At 46.8% G+C, this 16957-nt stretch overlaps 1 protein-coding gene across 6 annotated transcripts in view; it reads right to left on the reverse strand.

Moving 5' to 3' along the window:
• Positions 1–2898: 2898 nt before the first annotated feature.
• Positions 2899–16957, reverse strand: part of ZNF366 (zinc finger protein 366) — a 63495-nt gene continuing 49436 nt past the window's right edge. For all 6 annotated transcript variants that reach the window (XM_070412154.1, XM_070412158.1, XM_070412155.1 and 3 more), the window contains 2 exons: positions 9658–9832; positions 2899–6893 (listed from right to left, as the gene is read on the reverse strand). In XM_070412154.1, coding sequence (XP_070268255.1) covers positions 6331–6893; positions 9658–9832 — 738 coding nt within the window. In that variant the 3' untranslated portion in view covers positions 2899–6330. The remainder of the gene's footprint in view (positions 6894–9657; positions 9833–16957) is intronic.

A 16957-nucleotide genomic window follows, 5' to 3' on the forward strand; every position in this document is an offset into this window, starting at 1 on the left:
CTCATTTATTCTGCCTCGTTACAAGATAATGTGCGCACTGGATAAAATTTTCCAGATCACTGGACTGCCACCCTCTGAGCACTGAACAGTTTCAAGTGAAAATGTATTTAGTTAATAAATATGGTAGAGATGAACCGTCCTTTGACCATGCAAGTTCATTATCATGAACATGTATTAGTTCACTGGCTGGACCAGAGATGCCCTTGGCCCTTAGAGATGACAAGGGCTCTGCAGCCTCACCTTAAGGTCTTGGAGTTCTAGCCTCTTTCCATCAGTTTTCTGGTCTCTAAATCTGTGCCCCTTTGTCTTCACTTCTGCCATTTATTCCCAGGACTTGTGTCTTCTTCAGTCTCTACTGTTTACTTCTCTACCAGTTGTACCCCAGGACAAAACTGAGGGACACCAGAGGGACTGAATTATGCTTATATTCCGCCCTTGGTAAATATGCTCTCCTGACAACCGAGTGAAGACTGTGAGTTTTATGGCAGCTATAAAAATCTAATTCGTCCTTTCTGTCATATGAGGAGATAAACCTTATATTATCATTTTCTTTTTGTAGAAAAATATCCATTTATCTTCTTATTAAAATTTGCCTTTGGTAGAACAAGTCAATTGGACCTCCCAAACAGATTTTAAACTGTCCACTTCTAAATTCTTCTATGCTACCTCCTTCCTCCAGGCCAATATTATCTCTCATAGACTCAGAGATAATGGTCCCCCAGCATCATCCTTCCAATCCACCCTCCACACTACAGACAGAACGAGCTTTAGAAAATGTCAATCTATTTCACCCTCTTGCTCAGGGACTCTCCATGCCAGCCTCACCTACATCACTCTCTCCCTCCTGCTGTTCAGCTGATCATGAGGAAGGGGTAGGGCTGTTGTTACAGTGGGTCAGGGAGGAATATGTGAGAACCCAGGTCACTCACTTGGGTTTCTTTTGGTCCTTCTTTCCTCACTTGTGACTGTAGGTGATCAGGAACAACAACCCCATTCTGACAAGGCCATGTGTCTGTTTGGGCTGCTATAACCAAATACCAGAGACTGGATAGCTAAGACAGCACACAGTTATGTCTCAAACAACAAACATTTAGTTCTGGAGGCTGGGAAGTCCAAGATCAAGGTACCAGCAGGTTCTGTGTCCTTCAAGGACCTGCTTCCTGTTTTCAGGTGGATGCCTTCTTGTTGTGTCCTCACGTGGTGGAGAGAGAGGGCGGGGGGGGGGGGGGGGCTTGGTCTCTCTTTTCTTATAAGGACATTGATCCCATTATAAGAGCCTTACCCTCATGATTTCATCTAAACCTAATTACCTCCCAAAGGCCCCACCTCTAAATACTGCCATACTAGGGGTCAGGGCTTCAACCCCTAATTGTTTTTTTGGGGGGGGGGGGCGGGGCGTGGGACAAACATTGAGTCCATAGCAGCGTGATGATCGAGGCTCAGACCACTTGGTGATGAGGTTCTGGTCATGCCACCTGGAAAGGTGAGAGGTGTCTACACAGGCAAGGAAGGAGACAATGAGTATCCGTCTGTCTCTTACACTGATTGCCGCAGTGGGGGCTGAAGTTTGTCCCACTAACTCTGGTCTTTTAAGTTTTCCCTCAGGAAGAGAGGTCTCCTGGAACCCTGGAGGAGACGCTCCATGTGTGTACATGACATGGATGGGCGTGGTGCAAGGGGTGGACTGTGCTAGACACAGAGATGAGTCACTAGTCTCTCTTCAAGGAAGGACTCGCACTGACCTGTGAGGACTGCAATCAGCACACAGCCTCCAGCCACCGGCTCCTGGAGAGCTGGCCCAGCTGAAGTCACACCTGCCTGAGGTCATGCCCTTCTGGTGGAGGTGCAAAGGCCTGGACTCCTGATGGGCAGTCCTTCCCCAGAGCTGCCTGCTGGGGCTTGGTTGGGCCTACCTCACAGTTTGGCTTCTCTCTTTGCTCATCTTCTTTCTTCCCCTTCCTTTTAACTAATGCCAATTCCTAATTAGCACTTTGCACTCACATTTGTCTCAGCATCTACTTCAGAAACTTCAACTGGCTACAGCCTAAATGCTTTGAAGGCAAAGGAGGCACTTACCAGCTAGGTAATTTGAAGCAAGCTGTTTCTGCATCCGTGAAATGGAGATAACTCTTCTCAGAGTTGTGTGAGGCTTGAGATCAAGTGTGTAAATGCTTGGCACAGTGGTCGGCATGTAACTGCTTGTAGTGTTTAAAAAGGGAGCGCCCATAGAAACTGACAGTTTCCCCTGCCCACACTGCTTGGTGAGTTCTCTGATGAGGAGGGAGAGCTGAGTATTCTGTTTTCTGGCCACTTTGTTGGTGATAATAATACCTAATATTATGTAGAATGAACTGTGAGCCAGGCACATAAGTGTCTCACATATATTAACAAACCCACACAACAGCCTGATGAGGAAGGTGCTGTTTTTTTAGTCCCATTTTATAGATGAAGAAACTGAGGCACAGAGCAGTTCACAAATTGGTGTCAGTTCCCAAAGATTGAAAGTGGGAGAGCTGGGCTTTGAACCCAGGTACCTGGCACCAGAAGCTGTGCTCTTGCCCACTAAAGTACATTTCCTCTTGGTTGAACTTTATTCTACAAAGAGCCTGATGCAGAATGGGCAACACAGTCTCTAACCTCTCACTTCCCCATGACACCCTTCCAGAACTAGTTTTTTTGAATAGGAAAGATGGAGAGGATAGGAAGATGTCACCTGCCAGCAGGTGGGCCGAGGGTCAGTAATCCTTTCTGAAGGAGTGAGGGAGAATCCAGCATCTGTGTCCCTGGGCTGAGGTTCCAGCAAAGAGGAGTCCCCCTGGCAGAGGGTATAGGATAGGCATTGACAATGGCAGCTTCCTTGCAAAATGTGGGTGTTTGCAAATAACTAACTCAGCGTTTTCAACATGTCTTTATTTGCTTAAATTAACAAAATATAGGCTACATGCTCTTTTCAGGTAAACTGCTTTTTCACTGAAGCAGAAAGCAATATTCACAACCTGATGCTACTACATACTTGGAGTTTCCATTTTTAAATAGCAAGCCAGAATTCTGTACAAAATCAACATTTGGCGTAATGTTGTCCAAATATGTGAAGGATTTTAAATGTTAGCTCCGTTACATTTTGTTCCAGCAAAGCAGACAAAGATCATGATTCAAAACACGATGTTAATATTTTATTAGATGCCTCAGGGCTTAATAAATACAGTATGCACATTGGGCTTTCTCACGTAGCTACTCAAATGCAAATATACCAGTTATCCTTGCGGGGTTATGAAAGGTCAGCCTCAGTCTCATGGCCAGTGGGGAGTCAAATTTTTTTTAAAAAGAAAGAATAAAAGATTTAAAAGGCAATAAGAGGAGGTAGTGATAGGCCTGAATGGAAAGGATAAAGAAAAATATGCCACTTGGCTGGTCAGTCGTTTGGTTCAGAGTGACAGTGGTCAAAAGCCTGGAAAGCATCTGGCAGTGACCTATTTTCAGAGTGCCGCAATGTGATGAATGTCATGCTGTCCTGGCCCTGGAGTGCTGGTCACCCTGGATGATGTCATCCCTGAGGTTCTCTGAGGATGGACTCTGAGGCTCTCCTACGGGTTTTCATTCTGATTAATTAGCTCCGTTAGGCAGGGTTGGCTAACTCTCTCCTGAGCTCTGCACTAGGCATTGGTGTCCATGGAATTTATTACCCAAACTGGGACAATGTTCAGAGTTTAGGCCACACTACTGGTAATTACCCTGGAACAATAGGTATAAACCAGGGCTGTCTGAGGCAAACCAGGTGCTGGTCACTCAAAAACATACAAAACCAACATTTTAACCTTGGTTCTCAGAAGGTCATTGTATACTAACCATGGGGTTAGATCTAATTAAATATCTATACTCAGAGTCAAGAACTATAACAGGCCTTAGAATACTCTCCATTACAACTTTATACTACTTTCCTTAGACCTCTTTCTCCCTTCAAATGAAATTTTACTGAGAAGTCTAATGTATACAACAGATGAAATCTGAACCACTCTGAGTGACATGGGCCTGAGGGCTGAGAGCCTCTTCTCCCTAGCAGCCCTGGAGGGGCTCCTCAATAGACCACATGAAAACCACTCTCCTGGACCTTACTCTCTCCATCTCAACATTACCTTGTTCCTCAAACATTCCCACGTGACCCATTTTGGTCAGAGAGGACTAGAGCTTGCTATTCTAGATTCCCTGGTTCCTTTTCCAGCTAGCCAGACCCAGAACAAACTGAAAGTCTGCAGCCCTCATAGTAGCTCCTCCACACACAACTGCTGAAAGAGTAAGTATGGACCGGGACCCTAAGAGCTAGGCACCTCACAGACCTCATGGTCCGCCTCCTGGGTGAGTTCATCAGGGCATCGATGAGCCATATTAATAATGAGTGGAAAGCAAGTTGCCCCTCTGAGGACTTGGGACAGGTTCTTGGCCCAGAGTTGTGTTTGTCACTGCAGAAACCACACCATCCGTCAGCATCCCTTTGCAGGTGCTCTGACCTAAGGACATGGGTGGCAGCAGGAAACCTAAGCAGCTTTGGCACTGGGTGGTGGTGGGGCTGAAGGGAGGAGCTTTAGGCACAGTGGCAGGAGAAATGTATCAGGAATTGACAAAGCACCCGGGTAAGTGATGAGAATGAGATGAGGCTGATGGGGAAGCACCGTGGCCAAGAGGAAAAGCTAGCACCCAGCAGTCAGAGATGGGCCAGGTCTTCTAAGGAAATGTATCGGGAACTTTGAGAGGAGAGGAAGCAAAATAATAAACAGTACCTAGCTCTACAAATAAGAGTTGAAACTACCAACCTAGAGGCAGTTTTTACATAAACACAGACACAGTACCAGCAGGTTCCTGCGTATGGTCAGTCACATGTAAGTGACATCCTGTCTGCACTGCGTTACTCGGTGCCGTGCCTAAGGGAAGCCTACCTACGGGCTCAGCCCACACATTCTAATCATGGGCAGTCACTGGAATCATGATTCAAGCATCTAGGAAGACGTGATTAGTCACTATAAGCTGGCTATGTACTTTAAAACATATTAAGTGACCATAAACATCTCAGGCATCATCTTGAAATATAGAAAGTATGTGTTCATACTGTGTGTGTCCCTACTGAACAGGTGAAAAGCCTAAGTCAGCAGTATGATTTCGAGGTCTCCTGCTCTCTCTCTCCTAATGAGTCTGAAGCCAGACACAGAAATATTTATGGAGTCCCTGGGAGGGGGTCCTGGGAGTCACTATTTTAGCCCAGTCAGTGTTTCTCAACCCTGGCTGCACGGAAGAATCATGGGGCAATTTAGAAAATAACCGAAGCAGGGGCTCCACTCAAGCCAATTCAATCAGAGTCTCAGAGGCTGAGGACCCACATGAGGTATTGTTAAAAGGGCTCCCCGAGCTGATTCTAATGTGCAGGCGCATTGAGAACACAGCCCGGACTCTCCCCTACTGGTGATTAGCTGCTGTTTATTCTAATTCTCCAAACAAGTCAGACCTTGGGTTTCACAGAGAAGCCTTCTCCTACTGCCCCGATCTAGGCGCAAGGAGCAGCCAGCTGCTCACAGGGTGACAACTCCTCTTGCAGCTGCCTTAGCAAGGGCTCCAGGAGGGAGCTCCAATCCGGACGCAGGCGTGAGCACTGGGCGTTATCTGCAAATCTGTTCCTAAGGCCGCACCAATGAAGGGGGCTGGAGCCCAGCAAGGCGAACCCAGGCAGGAACCTAAGCATGGCTGGGCTTTCCTTAGTCAAAATTATTCATTTTCTCTTGAAACTTTGTCTTATTTCTGCAATGACTATATGAGAACACTCCTTTTCAATAACTCCTGTGTCATTTCTAGTATTTTTGTTTGTTTTTTTTCTTTAATAAAGGCAACTTTTATATATACAACTACTCATATTTTCATCTATCTGAAAAAATATTGTAACTTTCACACATTCAACTAAACAGTCATTAATTAGGAAACATGTCAAGCACCATAGTTTTGCCACTTGAAAGAAATTTACCTTGTATTGTATATTGGTCAAAGAAAAGTAGGATTTCTATAAGCACCTCAGCATCGGCCTACAATCAGATGCCTAGAAGAATGTGCACAGCGTCTTGCATTGGAGAGGCAGAAATAACACCGGAGAGACGTTAAAAATCAAGGGCCCGGAATGACCCGAGAAGCATTTCCCTGGCTGAGGACGCCCCTGCTCATGGAGTCTGAGCCATCTGTGAAGATGCGAGCCAGTCGCCAGTTGCCAGTCGCCAGCGAATGACAGCTCATGCAGAAAGCTATATTTGAACTGCCTGCTTCTCATTTTCCAAGTGTAATTCTAAAGCTCTCCACTTAGATACCTAAAAGCACTGCTTGTTTTTCCATTTTCCTCTCCAGTAATTCTTTTAAACTCTCATCTCTGTGCTTGAAGTACAAGTAATCGGAAAAGGAGGCCCCCCGCCGCGCGCTCTGCAGCGCCCTGAGGCTGGGACATTCCTCTCTGCGGGCGCCATCTCTCTCCTGGCCGCCCTCTGCCCCATGGCTGTCCTTGCTCTTCTCCTGGCGTCCTTCCTTCTGCACGGCCTCCTCCTCCTCTTCTTCCTCTTCCTCTTCCTCCTCCTCCTCCTTCTCTTCTTCCTCGCAGGCTTCCTGGGGCGCCCGGGGGGCCTGCTCGGGCTTGGTGGAGAGATCCTGGGGCACGCAGCGCTGCCTGCTCCGCGGGGCCGGGCCTGGGCTGTCCCGCTCCACCTCGCAGCAGTGGTCCTCATCCTCCTCTTCCTGGCAGGAGCTGCCCCTGGCGCTCTCCCCGTCAGACTGGAAGGCCCGGCGCTTCTGGGACAGGTCGAAGGGCTCCTCCTGCTCCAGACTCCTCAGGACCCCCGCCTGCGCCAGGGCGAGTCTCCCCCTTCCAAAACCTGTGAGAGCAAAGGCAGCCTTCAGGCCCTGGAAAAGCCTTTGAAAAGAGGTGGCTGGTGGTACCCAGGGCCGTTCAGTGTAGCTTGATTTTACAGTTTAAGAATAGATAAACTCCCAGAAAGAATCTACATGGGGGTGACCCCTCTAAGGTGAATTTGGCAACATGCGCCAAAAGCTAAAAACAAGCCTGGCTCACACTTAGCAATTACTGAGAATTTAAACTATGCAAATTTGCAGGTGAACAAGTCTGTGTGTGAGTGTGCTCATCACCACATTTTAAATAATGAAACTGTGAAGACAATGTATCTATTTAATGGTGGAGGTTTGTTTAAATAAATAATAGTGCATCCACACAATGAACTGTGTGTGGGAGATATAGAGACCTAATAACATAAAGAGGTATTCTCTATATATTTTAAGTATAAAACATATATACTTATTATGTATATTTATAGCGTAGACCCAGTTCACTCATTCCCTCTTCCTGTCTCTGTCTCTTAAATAAAGGATGTCAACAATCTAAAAAATAAGGTGATTTTTGACATTTTTTCTTTTTATTTCTAATGTTTTTATTTTATTATTTTCAGCGAGCATTTATTTTACTATAAGAAAAAATATAAAACAATAATAAAGATATTTCCACCATGAAAAAAAAAAGATATCCCATAAAGAAGTCCCCTGGGGACCCCAGAGCCCTTGTGTCCAACTACAAGTGTCCCTGCTACCAGGTACAGTGATGTGAGAGGGTCTCACTGTTAGTTTAGTTTGAGGACTCTAGACACACACTTTCCAGGAGCCAACAGGCCCGTGGCAGGGCTCCACCTGATTTGATCTTGGCCGTAGTAAGGTCCCGAGGAATAGGTGTGGGTGGCTGGAGAGGTGAACTGGGAGGGATGGGCCTGGGCTGCAGCCAGAGCCTGCGGCACCGCAGGAGGACCAGGCTTCTGGGTGAGGAGACACAAAGGAAGCTGATGTTCAGCGCTGCCAGCCTCGAGATGCCGTCAGGCAAGGAAGCTGTCTATAGCTTTAATCTTGTCGGGGGCAAAGGGAGGGTCTTTTTGATCTGGGCCTTGGTTTTTGAGCCATTTCAAAAACTGGAATGAAAAATTACTGACCCCTTTTGTAGATGAAAACATTAAAATAGTTGCAAGTCTGTTAAAAGTTTTCAAAGCAGCTCTGTGATATATAGTGATGTTCTTTATTTTTCCAGAATGATAGAGTTGTCAGGTGCCTGCTAGGCTTTTGAGTGTCCATAGGGGCAAGCTGTGATGAGCAGGTTGGGTGTTCAGGTGCAGGCCTGTCTCATCATGGCCTTCTATGTCTCCAGCCCCGGCAATTGAACACACTTCACCTGTTCTGGAAAAATCCAGGCCTAACTTGGGAAGCTGCTCAGGCAACTAGAGATGTGAAGAATAATTCAGGTGAAAAACATGGTTAGGGTGGAAAAATTGCTTTTGTTTTTTAACCAGAATTTTTCAGGGCTTTTGCACCAACTCTAGGCCTTGCTTTATGACCACAGTTCCCTGTCGCCCAAGAGTCAGGGCGACATTGTAAAAATCTGAAAACCACAATCATTGTGGTTTATGAATATAAACCTTTGTGTGCTCCTTGTTTATGAATATGTGTGCCTATCTGACCATCTCTTTTGAAAAAGGGTGGGAGGAAGAGCAAACACAAATGAGTCACCTGTGTTTTCATCTAGTGTGGTGAGCACTGGCTTGACTCAGAAATTCTTTAATTGAAACCCCAGTTCTGCCTTCAGACTTGCTGTTTGACCTTGAGCAATTTATATCACACCTCCCGGCCTTGGTCTCCTCTTGTATAACATGAGAACAACACAGTCTACTTTGTGGAATTGTGGGAATGAGCTCTAACATGTCTAGCCCTGTGCTTTGATCATACTAGTGACCAGAAAAGAGTGGCCAGCTAATACGATGTAAGTTACCTCTATGTATGTCTTCTTTCCCTACACGCAGACCTCCCAGAGGACAAAGCTGGTCTCTGTCCCTCACTGCTGCCACGGCTCAGAGCACACACCTAGGACGGACTGCACTTACTGCCTATTGAAAGACTGCCTGGGTAGGTGACGAAGGAGCAACCTGCCAAGTTCAGTAGATCTGGAACATGAACTCTGGGGGCCCTGGGACTGACAAATAAGGCGAGAACTTTCTATCCATTCAGTCAGGACTCCGGGAGGGTGACATAGCTCCCACTGAGCAGGAGAACTGCCCTTGAACCTGTCTGGTCCTGAACAGGTAAGAGGAGGCCTGCCTGCTACAGACACACCTCTGCTGACAACAGAGCTTGCAGACCTGTTTTCCCAAAAGTGCGGGGAAACCGCATGCCCTTTAACAGCCGTTTGGTGAAGTGTACAAAGGACGGCTTTAGAGTCAGAAAGGTCCGTGTTCAAATCCTGGCTCTGCCAGTTTTCAGTTGACCAATTTCTGCCAAATTAATGTTGGGAAGCCTCAGTTCCCCCATCTGTAAAATGGGGATAACAGAAGTCCTTCCAGCCTGAAGCTGGCATCATTACAATGTTCCAGTTGTCTTTCTAGACTTCATTTGTACTTGCTGCCTTCAGATCTTAGCATTTTATTTGTTATCATAACATTGTCAGCTTGCTCCTGCTACCCTGCTGTAGTCTTGAAAGTTACATTCCCTTTTTCGACCATAAGAATAAAGAGAAGTCCCTGTAAACAAGGTCTCCGCCCATTTGTTACTCACTGGCCTCGCAGGCATGGGGGCTTCTTGGGAGATTAATACCTTGAGAATGGAGGCCCCGCTCCATGACACCGTGCTTGACTTTCATGTGGCGCGTCAGGTTCCCCTTCAGCGTGAATTTGCTGGGGCAGTAGAGGCACTTGAAGGGTTTGCTGTCAGAGTGCAGGTGCATGTGGCCCATCAGGTTGTGCATCCGGTTGAACTCCTTCCCGCACAGCTGTCGGAGACAGTGACAAGGAGAACACAGGTTACTTGCAGGCAGGGGACCCCGCCCTGGTGAACCCACAGCCAGGCCGGTGTGAGGCCCTTTGCTTGGATCTGGGCATTTCAAGTGGCTTGCAAATGCCCCCGTGGAAGTCAAGGAGAGGGTGGATTGTGCCCAGGCGCAGAGGTGCAGCAGGTAGGGATGGACTCTTGAGATTTTGTTCCTGTGGTAAAGGATTTAAAACTCAAGGTAAAAATCACAAAGCTATTAAAGCTTCTTTTGCACCTTTTGAAAAGGAGAAAAGCTGATCTGAAAAGCAATTGCTCAAAGCGTGCTTCACTTGAATAATAACGATACAGTTACTTGCTTAATATTTATGGAGCATTTGCAATATGGAAGGCACTATCCCCAGTCTGCCATGGAATGTCACACTTAATTTTCACATCAGTCCTTTGAGGTGCGTACTGTTGTCACCCCCATTTTACAGATGGACAAACTGAGGGATTAAGATTGGCCAAGGCACACAGCTAGTGGGTGCTGGAGTTGGGATAATGAACTCAGGCCATTGGACACCAGAGGCCACGTGGTCAGCCACCACACCATACTTTTCTAATTTTTAAATGTGCTAACTATTGGAATGAATTTCAAAGTCAAAAGGAAGATGGAGACATGTTAAGGAAGGATTGTCTTTTCTCTGGGTAGAGGTTTGAAAATATTATCTCAGGTATTCAAGAAGTAAACAGGTTTTATTCATTTTTTTCTTTGTCATTTCTCTTTATTTCTATTAAAGTGCAAATGCATGATGGACCACAACAGTGGTTCTCCAACTTCTTTCAGAAGAGACACTGTCTCTTCCAAGGCACTGTTTGCAGGTGGGGAGAGTGTGCTTTGCTCGCTCTTGTTGTCCCCAAGCCTGAGCAAGGCAGGGTTTGGAGACTCCAGCCCTTCCTTGGCTGTGCTTGGACACAGTGTCAAGGGAGGAACAGTCCCCGTCCCACCCCAACCTCAGAAGCCAGTACGGAGTGAGAGATGCCGCGGAGAGAGGACTGGGACTACAACGTCCTCTAAAGCTGACATCAGTTTTCCTCTCTTGCTGAGAGGGATTTTCAGGGCCATTGTCGGGGATTCTGGATTCACTTCTTGTTAATGAAGGCAACGTTTTCCTCATGTGGCTATGGAGGTGAGAGTTGAGCTAGCCTTGGCAGAATGGGCAGACCTAACAAATGGTGACCTTGAGAGATTAGCTCAAAAGAATGCTGGATGGTAGGAGGAAGCCAGCCTGGGGTTATAAATTTGTCACAGATAATCCACACATGGATAATGAATGGTTGGTTCTGTATTTTTAAATGATTCATATTTGGGAGTTTTAAGTACTTTTTTCCCTTTTTACTTCCTTACTAGCAAAGATGAATTCCCACACTCAGTACTCAGTGTATGTGCACACCACATTCATTTGGAAATGGTGACCCAAGAAGGGAAAGGCTGAGCGAGTTGGTCTAATTTCAACATCTTCAGGAGCCCTACATGTGGGATGGATATTTGCTTTCTTTTATTTTCAATAGAGACAATGTATTAAGATATTATCAACCTAAGTTTTGCACATGTGTGCAGGTTCTGGAAACCTTTTGTGATCTATTTATTAGCTTAGTTTATGCAGTTCTCCGCTCTGGCTACAGAAAAACAAAAGCTTTGAATCTAAAGATTCTGCATTAGATATTCAAGTCATGGTCATTTTAGAAAAAGTATATTTCATTTGGTTGCTAATTATTTGGCATGATGCTGCAGCAGAAGACTCATAAACAACAAAATTAGCTCTACCTCCTTCCCCCTCCCCCCTGGCCAACAAGAAGACATGCAGGGAGAGAGGAGCTGGAGGCTGGAGGATCAGTTGGGCTACTGCGCTAGTCCAAGCTCGGTCCTACAGGCCAACCGAGAAAACTGAAAGGACACGATGGGTGCCTTCTGCACTTGGATCCCATGAAGGGCGAAATTCCACTGTTAGTTATTATCTATGGTTGCCGAGATATTAGAAGCTGGACTTCTGAAAGGGTCTTATAGAAGAGATGGGATTTTAGCCTAACCTTGAAGAATGTGTAGAGTACCCTTTTGGGGGGTTTGTTTTGCCACAAGAATAGTCTTTTCATTAAACATTTTTAGATACCGCCCTCAATCTTAGGCACAGGCAAGGTCACTGTCACTGTTGTGATAATGATTAATCGCTGTTGCTGCCACAACTGCTATAACTTTGGGGTCAGAGAAGACCCTGCACTTCACCTGCCCCAAGGTCCCACCTCCCTTCCCCTCACCCCTCTCCCCCCACACACAGAGGTGTGCATACATCACAGTGGCTACCACGGGGCATTTCCTAGAATCTTCCTCGGCCTTAGACAAGCAACATTTTATGATCCTTTATCAAAGCCCAGTGTGTGTTTTTCTATTCCAATGTTTCTTTTCTGACTTAATTCATTCACGACTAAACTTCCTGGGACATTTCAATGCTACGTGGGGACACTGGGACATTGGTATTGTCCCCTGAAGTCAAGGCCTATGGCCTCAGGGAAGGTCCACTGTGGGACATGACCGGGAAGCTATATTTTCTGATGTGTGATTGGTAAAGGAGACTGCTTGCTGTGCTATTGGTAAAAATTAATTTTTATTTACCAGAGTTATCCTTCATGGTTTACGTAGCTTACTGGGCCGCCAATGGAGAGCTCTCCCAGGCTGAGTGGAGGTATGTGAACTCTGAAAGATGCTGAAAGCACCTTCAGAAGTGCTAGGGCTACCTTCCTTGTCTTTGTGGCTAACCTCAGTATCCAGCAAAGGGGGACCAGAGAAAGAAGCCTGGGTCCATTAAAGATGGTGCTGTGGTTTAAGATATGAGCTCCAAGCATAGTCCCTGTAGCAGAGGAAGGGAGTTAGACTAGAAGGAAGAAGTCAGGGTGAGAGGGAGCACCATAATCCTAGTTTCTTCTTCTGAGAAAAGCAGCCATCAATGTCAATGCCCCCTTTCATCACAACTGGTGAGGCTAAGAGTCTGCTCAAGGCAATACTTGCTGCATCATCGTCAATACTTGCTGCATCATCTCCCGCCCAGGTCTGCAAAGATTCAGATACGGGCAGGTATTGGTGGGGGACGCTGCTGGAGTGGAGAGGACAGCGGTCCTCTTGCAGGTGGTCATCTCAACCGCCCACCCCTCTTAAACTCCCAGTTCTCTAATGAGGGATATTAGTGAGCCTGATATGAAGTCTCAGCTTTCCCATCGATGCCCACATTTATACCTACTTGTCAAGAAGTAGGTGGACCTCAACATTTAACAGAAAATTGGAACAAATGTTTTGAACTGTCCTTTAATAGTGGGTTGCATGGGTCATTAGGCTTTGAGAGGGCAGAGCAGAGAGGTGATGGTGATACCTCAGAGGGAGAGAGAACGAGCTCTCCATTTTCTCTTCCCTAAAATGTCGACGATAATAACAGTTTTTTTATAAAGATCAAATGAGACAATTCATGTAAAGGGTTTGGCAAATAGAGGTCAATAAATATGAGTTTTTATTACTCTCATTATTGTGTACTATGCTCTGACATTCCAGAAATAGGAAGATCTTTGAAGATGGGGGTGCTGTATTTTTAAACCAAATTATTTGCAGGGAATACTGAAGGAAGTGAGGGATCCTTTGTGTAAATACCTGTCAGGTTACCTGAAGCATAATAGAGAGGGAGGCAGTTGTGCCTGACCCAGCACTGGGAAACGTGGATGGAAAGAGAAGATTCCTCTAAGACTGCAGGTTTTGGGAGAACCCAGTATCTGGCTTCCTGATCCTCAGCCCGCTAAACAGCTGACAGGCGCCCTGTTCCTCATCTTCATAGGAGTTCCGAATTCCAGCTCCCTGGTGCCTCTTCCCTCCCTGATCCAGGGCCTGGAGATGCCTCAGGCAACTTCCCATGAGTCCTAGCGATGATGCTGACAACCAGAGCCACGGAGAAGCCCAGGCGGCTGTGTGCAGCGGGTTAGCAGCTGGGCTGGGGCCAGAGGTCCACGAAGCCAAGAAGGGCCACACTGCTTTGTGCCAACCAGCCTGTGTGAGCCTAGGACTGGGATGCGCCAGGAAGCCTGTGTTTTCCTATTCTGGGAGAAAAGGTCAAAGAGCTGCAGCCTGCAGCCCAGGAGAATGGCCTCCGCTAAGCTGCCCTTCCCTTACATTCTTTTCTCTCTCTCTCTTTTAATAAGAAGGGTGTTCCTTTCCTCAAAGGGAGAGAGAGGGAGGGAGGGAGAGAGAGAGACTGTAAACTGTCCAAAAGGGCCGTGAGAAAACAGGAAGCTTTGAAAAGTACAAGAGAAAGCAAGATGAAATCTATTTGCAGGCGGGCCCCTGGGGACATGTGAGGCATTGTTAAGCAGGCAGTTCATACAGCTATATCCTTCCTTCTGCCGAGGAGGGCTTTGCTGCCAAAAGGCTGCTATCTGGTCACTGCCTTAACCCCCTCAATGCCAGCCTGAGAGCCTTGGTTCCAAGTACTGAGCCCCTAAAAGTCCCCACATGGTTTCTCCCCCACGAGGCATCCAAGAGCTGGAAGGGAAGACGGGGCCTGTTTGGCAGAGGCGGTGGGGACCCTTTTCAAGGAGACCTCATCCTCTTCTAGCGGCTCTGCCCTTGGCCTTCAGGCCTCTGCATCAGACCCGGCTGCAGATGACCTGGTGATTCATAACTTAGGCAGCTCCCGGCTTCACCCATCTCAAAGGAGAATGTGTCCCGGAAATTCTGGATGGCTGCTTTTCCTGGACAGGTTTCCCAAAGACGGCAGCTGGTTCTCTGCTTTTATGGAGTGTGGCCGCTACAAGGATAGCATCCAAGTCGACCCCCGCATGCTTACGCAGAATCTGGGAAGCATCTTTCTGAAACAAGCTTAAGTGCACAGGCGCAGGTCTCTGGACCAGCTCCAGCTGGCTCCAAGAGCTAGGAGTCCAGGAGCCGAGCCAATAGCAAAAGAGCCCAGAAGGGCAGTAATTTCTTTTTATAAGGAAAGAAAAAGAAACAGAATGGAAACCTTTCTTCTCCTCTAATTTTCCATTCTATTGTTACTGCTTAATCCCACCGTGAGCGAACTTTGCTGCTTGCTGAGGACAGCTGTTTCCACTGAGCACAGACTGAAGAGAACCAGTTCATATTGCAACAGGGGGAGGGGTTTATTTTAGGAAGGATTTTTAGTGGGGAGAGTCCCAAGAAATTAGAATCTATTACTTAAAGAATCTCCTTTTTTTTTTTTTGCAAGGTTGGGGTAAAGGAGACAGAGCTACCTCTCAGAATATGGCAGGAGCAAGGCCTGCCCTTCTCCTCCCCTGACCCCCACCCCAGCCATGTAAATCCTGTGAAGGGAATGTCTGCCCTGTTACCATGATCAAGCCTTGGTTTAGTTGTCTGGCCCTGTTCTCCACCATCACTATGTAGCCTGCCAGCCACTCCTCTCTGAAGGCTCTGGATTACACAGCAATGAGCAAATGGCCCTCCATTCCTTTCCCAACTCTCAAATCCCCAACAAGCTCCACCCAGGGCCAGACTTCCAAGAATCCAGCACAACATGGATGGGAATCAAAGTCCGCAGGACACTCTCTCAAGGTGACCCGTTTCACCGTGGCATCTAGAGCTAGTTTTCCAACACACAGAGGCCCGTTACATAGCCTGTGAACTCAGACCGGCTCTGAAATGCCTTTGAAGTGAGGAGGGTGATAGTAGGAAGGGGACACTGAGCAGGGTGGCACTTTGCAGGGAGATGGCAACAAATAGAGGAAGAACCTGTGGTATGTTTCTGGCACTTTCCAGGAGACAGAGAGCTCTTATTCAAGGTGACTGATACCTGTTCTTATTTTAGAAAAGTCTAAGAATGGAGAAGGGCCACCTGCGTTTGATTTTTTTAAAAATTCCCCTTTAACATCCAATTCTTTTTGTTTTAATGATACTAGTATATGCACTCTTCTAGGCCTCCTGACCTACAGCTGCTGAGAGACCTAGGTCCCAGGAAGAAGTGACCCTGAAGATACCATCCCAGTTCCTGCTCCAGGCCCATCTCCCCTTGGAGAGTATAAACTGTGTTTCAGAGCTGGCATTTTAGGCTACAAGTCCCTCTCTCATGGTGTGACCAGATACCCAGAGCCTAATGCACACTCAAGGAGAAGTTGAGTTGAGTTTCTGGACCATAATGTTAGCCATCAGACACCCATGTGTGGTGCCCTATCACTGGGGAAGAGGGAGCAGTTGTTTATGAAGGGAGGCCTGAAACATCAAGCCAGGCTGGCTCACTGCGTCACTGGGCCCTTCTTGTACTTGCATTGTACAGTCTTCTATGAACTGGTACCAGAGAGAACCCTCTAAATCCTCAGATACCACCAGGGCCATGAAATCCTCCAGGTCCCTCTGAGGCCCCTGATATAAAGAAATAGGACTGTCTCTGTGGCCCCAAATCACACAGCCTGCAAGCCCTTCTCCTGTATTGGCTCTGCCCCCTGACATATCCCTCTGTTTCAGAGACGTTTTCTTCCTGGTTTAACCACTACTTCTGGACCTGAATTGATGAGGCAGAGGTAGGAGTTGGGTGGACTGGACAGGTGTGAAATTTTAGGGAACTATGCAATGGCTAACTATGCAATGGCTCCCTTCATATTTTAACAACTTTATGTGCTCTCTACCACCAGTTGATAAGATGAAAAATATAGAGTGTGCTTGAAGTCCAAGAGTAAATTCAACACAGGAATGAAGCGTGGAAAAGAGTTCCTGTTTGCACCTCCATTGTAGGAGACAGGAAACCCTGGCAGGCAGAAACAGCTCTATTAAAAGTGCAGGGGTCAAAGGGCTTAGTGAAGTGGGTAGGAAATCAAAGAAGTGCCTAGAGAGAGAGGAGTTGGTCTATGGTGTCCACTGGCTCACGCAGGAAGGCGTGCAGCCTAGGCTGTCACACAGGACCCCAAACTCAGAAGGGTCCTGAGTTCTGCATAATACTCTGTTTTTACTATCTTAAATTCTTCCTAACATTTGAACAAAGGGCCTCACATGTTCCTTTTGTACCAGGTCCTACATGCAGCTTCCTCCCTGTTCAGCTCAGATGACTCAAGATGGACATAAATTGACTTTCAAACTACTAGAACT

This window comes from Myotis yumanensis, unplaced genomic scaffold (assembly GCF_028538775.1).
Source record: "Myotis yumanensis isolate MYYU_CA2020_CCGP unplaced genomic scaffold, mMyoYum1.0.hap1 SCAF_4, whole genome shotgun sequence".
NCBI classification, from domain to species: Eukaryota; Metazoa; Chordata; class Mammalia; order Chiroptera; family Vespertilionidae; genus Myotis; species Myotis yumanensis.